This window comes from Sorex fumeus, unplaced genomic scaffold, assembly GCF_029834395.1.
Source record: "Sorex fumeus unplaced genomic scaffold, SorFum_2.1 ptg000285l, whole genome shotgun sequence".
Classification (NCBI taxonomy): domain Eukaryota; kingdom Metazoa; phylum Chordata; class Mammalia; order Eulipotyphla; family Soricidae; genus Sorex; species Sorex fumeus.
In genome coordinates this window covers 162,501-172,844 of record NW_026606342.1, presented here as the reverse complement: position 1 = coordinate 172,844, position 10,344 = coordinate 162,501, and the positions used below count along the sequence as shown (strand labels likewise).

Sequence of the window (10,344 nt, the reverse complement as noted above, 5' to 3'; positions counted from 1 at the left end):
GCTTCGTCAATCTCCATGAAGATTTCTGATTAACGGGTCTGCCTACGTGCTGTGTTCCTTGAATAGACTTTTAGGGGGAAGGACATGACAAGGGGAAACTGAATTGTTTTTCTTCTTGCAGCAGCCCAGAGGACTTTGCTGGGCTTAATGTTTGAATCCAGCTCTTAACTCTTTGGGGGCCAGTTTCCTATTTATGCTCCTGGTGTGTATAGTAAAGGAGCAAGGAGTCAGCCCTGAGCACCCAAAAACAAATAAAAAAATAATAACAAACAATCTTTACTTCACTAAATAACAGTATTTGGTGTGGAGGATCCCTGCCCAGGGTTACTGGTAGAAGCTGGGGTTCCACATCACAGCGTGTGCTCTGGGCCTCAGAGTTCTCTCCCCAGTCCTAGAGAATTATTAATCAGGAGCCAGAGTGATAGTACAGTGGGTAGGGTGTTTACCTTGCACATGGCAGACCCAGGTTCGATCCCCGGCATCCCATATGGTTTCCCTAGCACCACGAGGAATAATTCCTGAGTGTAGAGCCAGGAGTAATCCCTGAGCATCAATGGGTGTGATCCAAAAAGAAAAAAAATATTAATCAGGAACCAGAACAATAGTACAGTGGGTAAACTGTTTGCCTTGCACATGGCCAACCCGGGTTCAATCCTTGGCACACCCTGAGCCTGCCAAGAATGATCCCTGGGTGCCAAGCCAGGAGTAAGTCCTGAGCACAGCTGGGTGTGGCCCCCAAGCGAAATATAACAAACCAAGATAAGAATTATTAGCATACTAATTGTTTGGGTTCTAGTGGAATTGTTACCAAGTAGCCACTGTCACCCTGGCAAATTACTTCACTGCCATTCGGGGAGGCGGGGAGTGTGTGTGTGTGTGTGGGGGGGGGGGGTCATAGTATCACTTTCCTGGGCCTATTAGCAGATCTAGGGCATTTGCCTTACAAGCAGCCAAAGTGGCCCACCCGAGTTCGATTCCTCCGCCCTTCTCGGAGAGCCCGGCAAGCTATCGAGAGTATCTCATCCGCAGGGCAGAGTCTGGCAAGCTACCCGTGACGTATTTGATATGCTGACGTATTTGATATGCCAAACACAGTAACAACAAAGTCTCCAATGGAGACCTTACTGGGCCCGCTCGAGCAAATCGATGAACAACGGGAGGACCGTAATTGATTGATTGACCGTGATTAGCAGATCTTGTGACTGCAGTCCCTGCCAGTGCCCTGATACGGATTTGCTCCAACTCTTCCATTAACCCTCAGCTCCAGCCGGTGAAGTTCGACAAGTCTGACAGTGCCGGCGCTTGAAAGTGCTCAGCCAGGAGGCCCATCCGTGGTCTGGGACCTCACACCCGGCTAACGCAGCCTGTTCCAGGGAGGCTGGTGTGGGCATCAGACAATAGGACGCGCTTTTTTTTTTTTTAATAGGGCGAGGCTGGTATTGAGTCACACCCCGCAGTGCTCAGGGCTCTGGAGTGGTCCCCGGGACTCTGTGCGTTGGTGTCTCAACAGAGGACGCAAGATGCCAGCCGAGCGCACCTGCCCCCCGGCCCCGCGCGAGACCTCCGGGGTCCCCAGAAGGCAGCTCCAAAGCGCTCAGCAGCGCCGCGCGTCCGGCAAGTGCTCGTAAACGTTTCCTCCAGCTGGGTGTCGCCTGTGTGCGGTCGGACACGCACTTAGGGAAGAAAAGAGAAGAAGGAGGAGGAAGCGCCAGCCGGCGGGCGGCCGGAGCGGAGCGGGGAGCCGGCGGGCGCGAGGAAGGCCGGGCGCGCGGGTAGGGCGCGGCGGGGCGGGCCCGGGTCCGGGAGGCCCCGCCCCGCGGCACCTGCGGCAGGTGGGGCGGGCGCGGCGCCGGCTCAGCCAGCCCCGCCCGGCAGGCACCTGCGGCAGGTGGAGGCCGCGGCGCCGGGCGCTCGCTCGGCATGTCCGGGGAGAGCGCGGGGCCCGGGCCGGGGTCCGAGGCGGGCCCGCGGTGCCCGCAGCACGGCCGCGCGCTCAGCTGGTTCTGCGGCTCCGAGCGCCGGCCCGTGTGCGCCGCCTGCGTCGGGCTGGGCGGCCGCTGCCAGGGCCACCGCGTCCGGCCGGCCGGGGAGCACGCGGACGAGCTGCGGGTGAGCTGGCCGCGGGCGGGGGCCGGGAGGCCCGGGGCAGGGGAGGGGCGGCGCGCGCAGCCGGGGGTCCCGGGGTCCCGGGGTCCCGGGGTGCCGGGGCGGGGGAACGCGGCGGCTACGGGCGCGGCCGCTGGAGTCGGGAGTTCGAATCCTCCTGCTGCTGGGCCAGGGGGCCTGTCCCGCTGGTCGCGCCTCCTCCCCTGGCCCCGCTGAGAGCTGGGCTGCCCTGGGCTGCAGGAGCAACTGTCGCTTGGTCGGTTAGCGCCGCTGCCTGCAGACCGGCCTCCTGACTCCTGGCCCTCTTCCCCGCCCAGCCCCGGCCACGCTCGGGCTTCCTGGGGCTGCTGGCCTTCCACCTTCCCGGACTGGTTTTGGCTTCTCTTGACGTTGCTTCCCCCTGGATGATGGGCTGCGGGGCGGGGAAGCAGGTGTATGGGGGGGGGCGCAGGTGCAGCTCTTCACCTGGGCTGCTGCTCCTCGTTGACACCCACCTCTGGGCAGCTGAGATGGGGGAGTCCAGTAGCCTCGGGACTGGCTCCCTCCTCATCCCCCACCTCCCCCAGCTTTGCTGCCCCCCCCCCCCCGCACCCCGCGGGAATTTCCTTGCGATTTGATTAAAGGGTTTGATTTTCTCAGCCCCTTCCTGGACTTTTGCCCAGCTGTGCGGCCTGAGGGCCTGGCTGGGGACTTCACCTGGTGTCCCGAGGAGAACAGGCCTGACGGGGTGCAGGTGGAGGGGAGGGATTGGGGGAATGACATCTGAAAACTCCCCCGTTGGCTTGATGTGCCACCACGGTCCCTCACAGCCACGGTGAAAGGAAAGGAGACTCGTGTGGTACGGAATGGGCAGAACCCACATACGTGCCCGGATCACTCCAGTGCAGTTCCCTCCTCTCACCCCGCAACCAGGCCTCTGAAGCAGTGTCCTCCACGTTACTGATGTGGAAATGGAGGCCCAGAGTGACTCTGTTAACAGTGCTCAGGGGCTAGATGTGGGGAATCGCTGCCTGGGCCAGAGGAAAGCACCGTTTGGTTTGTGTTTTAGTCGTTGGTTAGGAGGAAGTGACATTAATGACTATGAGCATGTAATTAAGACTTAGGGAAAAAAGGTCTGTCATCTGGGCTGAGTATGGGAGGTGGGTGAGAGGCCTGATAACTCACACAAAGTGCCTCTGTCTGGAGTGCGGTCCTGAGAGGCCCTACGCATATGCCTCTCTTTTGCCTGGACCGAGACTGGCCTTGCTCTTTCTCCCACGTTTTTTTTTTTTCTTCCTGTTTTTGTGTTTGCTTCATACCAAGACTGTGTCATGCTCAGGATTTACCTCTGGCTCTGCCTCCAGGGATCACTCCTGGGGGATCTCTGGGGACCCTGTGTGCTGACTTGATAGAACCTGGGTCAGCCACATGCAAGGCAAGTGCCTTCCCCGCTCTACTACCTCTCAGGTAACTCCCTCCAATTTTGGGGGGTTTGTTATGGAAATTGCGCTGGATTTTCTGTTTCTTATGTTTTGGTTTGGGGACCACACCTGGCAGTGCTTAGAGGCTACTCTCAGCTGGGTTCTTGCTCAGGGGATCATGTTGTGTTGGAGATCCAACCCAGGCCCCCTGCATGCAGAACTCATCCTGTTGAACTGTTTCTCCGCCCCTTGTCTTGTTTTGTGGGCGCTCACAGAGGTGCTCAGGGACTGTTCTCTGAAGTACTCTGAAGCCTTCTCCCTCCAGCCCTTCAAGCCATCTCTCTGACCCTCCCTCCAGCTCTGCATAGATTGTGGCTTTTGTTGTTAAGGTGTGTGTGTGCGGGGGAGGGGGGTCACATGTCAAACACATGTCATGCTTAGGTCACCAGTGACACACACAGCTTTGTTCTGGGAACCCTGCAGTGCGGGTGATCAGACCCAGGGTCGCACGCAGGCAAGGCCCTCTCCTAGCTACCCCCTGGGACCAGTTTGTGGTTTTTGCTCCTGCCTTCCAAGGTTTCTCCAGCCAGTCAAGAAGTATGGCCTGAGGGCGAGAGTGTTACAGATCTGAGCCAAAGCAGAGCCAGCTCCATGACTCTCTGACCTCCTGGAGCCTGGCCACTAGCTTTTCTGACGCCAGTGTCAGTTCCCACAGCCTGTGGGGTGGGCTGCTCACAGCTTCCTGCCGCTCGACTCCATTCCACCCCTGCCATATGTCAGATCAGGGTCTAACTGAGAGTCAGGGGGATTTACAAGGACTTCCCAGAAGAGCTGAGCAAATTGACTTGTTGGTTAAGCCCAAAGGGGAAATCGTGGAGGGGCTGTTGCAGGCAGGGACGCTGGTTGTTACCCCGAGAAAGAGAGCAAGGCGGCAGGCGCCTGGCTGGGTCACCCTCAGCAGGTCCCTCTCTGAGGCTGTGTGTGCATCTTCACCCCTGGTCTCATGGGGGCTGCTTGCTTACAGCTCTGGGTGCTGTAAACCACAGAAACCCTGTGGCCAAGGAAGCGGGTGGTAATTCAGTCACCAAATATTTTTTCAGGGCCCACTGGGTAGAGGAACTCACTTCGAGGTAGTAAGGCATGGAGAACCATTCAGAGGCAGGGTATTCGGGAATGGGAAAAGGAAGTAAGCATGCCCACAGTCATGAGGGAGGAAAACAAGGCACATGGGGCTGAGGAGAGGGCTCAAAGCACTGAGCATAGGCTCTGCATGTGGAACCCTGAATCGATCCCTGGCATTGCATGGCCCCTGAGCATTGCCAAGCGCGACTCCCGAGCATGGCCAAGTGTGGCCTGAAAATCTGAAAAAAAAAAAAAAAAAAGGAAAATGGACGAAAGTCAGGGCTGGTCAGGGAAGGCTTCTGAAGAGGTGACCTCTGAAAGTGGGGAGGGAAGGCGACCTCTGTGTGAGAATGTATGTGAGTGTGTGTGAGTTATGTGACTGTGAGTGTGTATGTGAATAGGTGTGAGTGTGTGTATGTGAGAGTATGTGTGTGAATGTATTGTGTGAGTATGTGAGAGTATATGTGAGTGTGTGAGAGGGAGTTTCTGTGTATGTGAGTGTGTGTATGTGTGTAAGAGTGCTGTGAGTATGTGAGTTGTGTGAGTGAGAGTATGTGAATAAGTGTGTGTGAGTATATGAGAGTGTGTGTAAGTTTGTGTGTCAGAGCATGTGTGTGTCTGTGGTTGTGTGAGTGTATGTGACTGTGTGGTTGTACGTGAGAGTATATGTGAGTGAGTGAGTTAGTATGTGAGTGTGATAGTGTATGTAAGACTCTGTGTGTATGAGTGAATTTGTGTGAGTGTGAGACTGAGAGAATATGAGTGTGAGAGTATAAGTGTGTGTGTGAGAGAGAAAGAGAGAATGTGTGTGTGTGTGTGTGTGTGTGTCTTTGGGAGAAGGCAGCAGCCAGTGACAGAGGAAACAGCAGGTGCCGGGGCACTGTGGGCCAGACCAGTTCAGTGTATTTCTGGAGCGGAAGGAAACCAGGCAGCGAGGGGAGGAAGGTGACATGCAGAGATAGGCAGAGTCCTATAAGCTGACACTGCGCTCTGGGGTCCCTGTGGCTATAACGGGGGCCCTTTGAGGGTTCTGAACTGGGGCCAGGATCTCATCTGCAAGGGCTAACTGGGGTGAAGAGCTGCGAGGGCTGGGTCAAGAATACCAACCTGGGGCTGGAGAGATAGCACAGCAGGTAGGGCATTTGCCTTGCATGCGGCCAACCCGGGTTCGATTCCCAGCATCCCATATGGTCCCCTGAGCACCGCCAGGAGTAACTCCTGAGTACAGAGCCAGGAATAACCCTTGTGCATCACCAGGTGTGACCTAAAAAAAAAAAAGAAGAATACCAGCCTGGCCAGGGACTCCAACAGTGCTCCCGAGAGAAAAATGCCAATCTCGGTAGGCCAGCAGAAGTGGGGCGACCAGAAGTGCCCAGAAGAGAGAGATTTCAAAGGTAGGGCTGGTGAGCAGCCCTGGAGTCACCAGGGCCACACTGAGTAGTGCAAAATACTGAGTTTGGAACTTGCAGAATGCCTGGTATGTGCCCTTTGAGCCATCTCCCTGGCCCCAAAAGGAGATAGCTGGTTTCTTTCTCTTTTTTTTTTTAAACTGTGCCAGGGATTGAACCCAGGACCTCATACTTACAAGGCTCTAACACTGAGCCATCTCCCCAGCAAGAAGAGTTTGAGAAGCCATATTGTGCTTGGGAACAGGTCTGAGGAGTAGGGATGCGAGGAGGGCTGAGAGTGTGCAGGAAAGAGATTATCATGACGGGGTGCAGGAATTCAGAACAAAGAGGGAAGCAAAGTCCAGGCAAGGACGTTGGGCAGCGGGAAGGGGCGAGAACAGTGTTGAGCTGAAGAGCTGTAGGTGTGGATGTGGAGGTCTTGCTTCGTGGTCTAGACCAAGAAGTCAAGGGCCCAGGTAGCTGGAAGGAAGATTTAGATGGTGGCATCATTTTCAGTGGTGAGGAGTCAGGGTGTGGGCAGTGGGCATGGGGAGTGAAGTGGATTAAGGAGAAGATCACTGGGCCAGAGCAAACGGGATTGGGGGTCTGGAGGCCACAGCGTGGCTTTTTTTTAATCTCCAAGAGATACAGTTACAAAGCTTTCATATTTGAGTTACAATCATACAATGTTCAAACCCCAGTGTACATTCCCCACCACCAGTCTCCCCAGTATATCCCTCCTCCTCACCCTCCCCCTGCCTCCATGGCAGACAATTTCCCCCATACTCTCTTTCTACTTTGGGGCATCATGGTTTGCAATACAGATGCTGCGAAGTCATCACGTTTGGTCCTTTATCTACTTTCAGCGCACATCTCCCACCCCGACCCATCCCTCCAGCCATCATTGACTCAGTGATCCCTTCTCTATCCCAGCTGCCTTCTCCCCCAGCTCATGAGGCAGCCTTCCGACTATGGAGCAACCTTCATCTCACACCACAGAGACTGGCACACATTCGAAAGAACAAAAGCAGCTCGTGCTGGCGTGGATGTGGGGGAAAAGGGACGCTCTTTCACTGTTGGTGGGAGTGCCGACTGGTCCAGGCTTTCTGGAAAACAATATGGACGGTCCTTCACAGCGTGGTTTGTGTTGCAGAACAAGATCGTGGACCAGTGTGAGCGGCTGCAACTGCAGAGTGCCGGCATCACCAAATACGTGGCTGAGGTCTTGCCAGAAAAAAACCAGAGAGCTGTGGTAGGTAGTTCTCTCCATCACCCCCCACTTCTCTGGACCCCCTCTTAGGATAGGAACCCCACTTTATTTTTTATCTCAATATCTTCTGCTATTTTTTTTTAAAAAAAAACTAATTTTATTTGATCAAGCAGCTTTGCAAGAGCTTTCTCCTCCAGTATTATTCTCAAGGGAGAGGATGGTCACCTGAGGAACCCCACTTTAGAGACTGGGACACAGTCAGCCCCAACTTCAGAGCCCCGTTGTGTTTGCTACTCGCCAGCGGGATGCCCCAGTTTGATGTTTTCTCATCCTCCGAGCCCTGCTTCCCCATGTGGGCAGAGTAGACTGTTGGCAGTACCACTGTGAAGGCAAAGGCTTTCAAAAAAGTGTAGATGTTTGTGTGTGTGTGTAGACGGGACCAGGGCTTAAATTCAGCGCGTGCAAAGCCTGTGCTCTCCCGCTGAGCTCCATCCCCGGCCTAAATGACTTCCTTGGGCATGTAAAACACCTCACTCACTCTCTGTGTCTCTCTCTCTCTAACCGCGCAATCCTTTCTTCCCGCAGTATCCGTCTCCGCTATCTCTTCTCTCTGTGCTGTCGTTCTGCTGTCTCTTCTCTCCTCCTTCAATCCCCCCCCTTTCCTCCCCGAAGCTGCTCTTTTTTTATTCTCTCACCACTCCTCCCTACGGGAAGCGTAATTAAAGATGTTTTTCCAGTCTTCCCGACCACCTGCAGCCCACACGGGCAAAACAGCCCTAAAAGTGTGTTTCTTCTCTCCTTATACCTGCAACTTGATTAACATCTTTAATTCTTTTTCCCTATATTTACCATTCTGTATGGACACAATAATAGACACTTTAAGGCTTGTAGGGTAACTCTCCTGGGGACATCTCACCACAGACTCAGACTACTGTGCTCAGGCCGAATCAATCATTTCTAACCCCAGCAGGGTCCAAATATAGTTATTACTTTTGGATCATGACTGAATTTGCTCATGACTATGCTCTCAACTTATAGTTAAGCATTAGGGCACTTTGGCTAGGCCCATTTCGATGCCGGGGTAGCTCATATCTCACCGCTTGCACTGGGTCCATCCAGTCCCTTATCGGGACCCTGCTCTTGGGGATCTAGGAAGGAAGGGCAACTGTGGCTTATGTCGGGAGAGCAGATGTCCAGGAAGTAATATTATCTGGAGTCAATCAACTCCCAAGCCACAGGTTTGTCTTTTTAACTGTCTTCCTGTATCCATACAAAAAAGCAATTGCTCTGAAATAACTAACCATGCGAAGGACATTAAGGAGAAGAGAAAGACAATATTTACAACTCAGAGTCTGATCATTAGACAAAGATAGTTGACAGGCTGGGGGGCAGTCAACAAACACAAGCTCCCGGCAGCCAGGGAGGAAGGGCAGACCAACGGCATCCTACACTCGGGTAAGGGATCTCAAGAGGGGCTACAATCTAATCTAATCCGTCAGCAGTCTGCAGTCTAAGCTGGTGGTCAGCCCCGGGAATATAGAATCAACCGGGTACTTTGGCACTGAGGGGCCATACGCAGAGCTCAGTCCGGACTCTGTGCTCAGGGGGCCAGCCCGTCGCTAAGGATCTGATGTGGGTTGGCCGCAGGGAAGGCGAGCGCCTTACTGTCCTCTCTTTCCCGTCTGATGTTGAGTATTCCTTAGGGCAGGCACATGTGGTAGGTGGCAAACACGCCTGTGTCCAGATGGGGAACTGCTTCCACAGAGGTTCGGTGTCTGGCCCAAGGCCCCCCATTTTCCCTGCCAGGGCCAGTTCGGTCACCCAGAGCCTCTGCCTCCCGGGCTGTTGTTGCCACTTTCCCCCCCACTACACCCTTCTCAGCATCCAGTGCCGTCGCTGCCTCTCCACTCTTTTTTGGGGTTTGGAGGCCACACCCAGTGTGCAGGGCTGACTCCTGGTTCTGCATTTAGGGACCACTCCTGGTGTTGCTCAAGGGACCATATGGGGTGCCAGGGCTCAAATCTGGGTCAGCAGCATGCATGGTAAATGCCCTCCCTGCTGTACCATCCTCCGGCCCCTGCCTCTCCACTGTTCACTCTGCCCTACAGAGGCTTTGAATGTCTTCCTGAGCATCCCCTCACTCCATCCAGTAGAGTTCAGGGGCCAGGCTTGGCACTGTACTTACTGAGACCCTTTATCGTTTTGTTTGGGGGTCACATCCTGTGGTACTCAGGGATGACTCCTGGCTCTGCACTCAGAGTTCGCGTCTGGTAGGTTTGGAGGGCCATATGGGATGTCAGAGATTAAACCTGTAGTCACTGCATGTAAGAAAAGTGCCCTGCACTGAACTGTTGCTCCGACCACATTGAGATCCTTTGTTTTGTTTTTTTTTTTTTTTTTGCTTTCTGGGTCACACCCAGCGATGTACAGGGGATACTCCTGGCTCATGAACTCAGGAATTACTCCTAGTGGTGCTCAGGGGACCATGTGGGATGCTGAGAAACGAACCCGGGTTGGCTGCACGCAAGGCAAATGCCCTACCTGCTGTGTTATCACTCCAGCCCCCACATCAAGATCTTTATGATGGCGTGGGACAGAACCCGTGCTAGTCGAACCAGCGTCAGCAAAGCAAGGAATTTCCTGGCAGGATATAGGAGTGTCTCAGCCATTAAAGGAGACCGGAACCAGGAAAGAGAAGCCAATAGGCTGTGGCAGGCTGGTCTCGTCTCTCTGGTTCAATGGCTTCTTTCTTTCACTCCCTCTCTTCTCACTTTCCTCATCCTTTGCATTTTCCTATCTTATTGCACTGGCAAGGACCTCCGTATACTGTTCCACCAAAGCTAGTGTAGCGGGGCCAGAGAGCCAGCGAGAGATTGTGCAGAGGTTAAGGCGTTTGCCTTGCTTGTGGCCTGCTCCGGTCAGGTACCTGGCACAGCCTATGTTCCCTGAGCACTACCAGGTGAGACCCAAACCCACCCATTCCCTTCCCCGCCAAAATAGGAGATTGGTATTTTCTCAAAATTGTGAGGAAGGTGAGGGAATTAGTGAACGAACTTTACTTCTTCTTTTTTTTATTTTTTTAAATTAATTTATTTATTTATTGAATCGCTGTGGGAAA

The 10,344-nt window shown here is 54.1% G+C and overlaps 1 protein-coding gene across 2 annotated transcripts in view; it reads left to right on the top strand.

Moving 5' to 3' along the window:
* The first annotated feature begins 1,920 nt into the window (after window positions 1-1,920).
* The window catches only part of BSPRY (B-box and SPRY domain containing), a 22,879-nt gene continuing 14,455 nt past the window's right edge, over window positions 1,921-10,344 (top strand). For both annotated transcript variants that reach the window (XM_056109522.1, XM_056109521.1), the window contains exons 1-2: window positions 1,921-2,109; window positions 7,170-7,268. In XM_056109522.1, coding sequence (XP_055965497.1) covers window positions 1,921-2,109; window positions 7,170-7,268 — 288 coding nt within the window. The remainder of the gene's footprint in view (window positions 2,110-7,169; window positions 7,269-10,344) is intronic.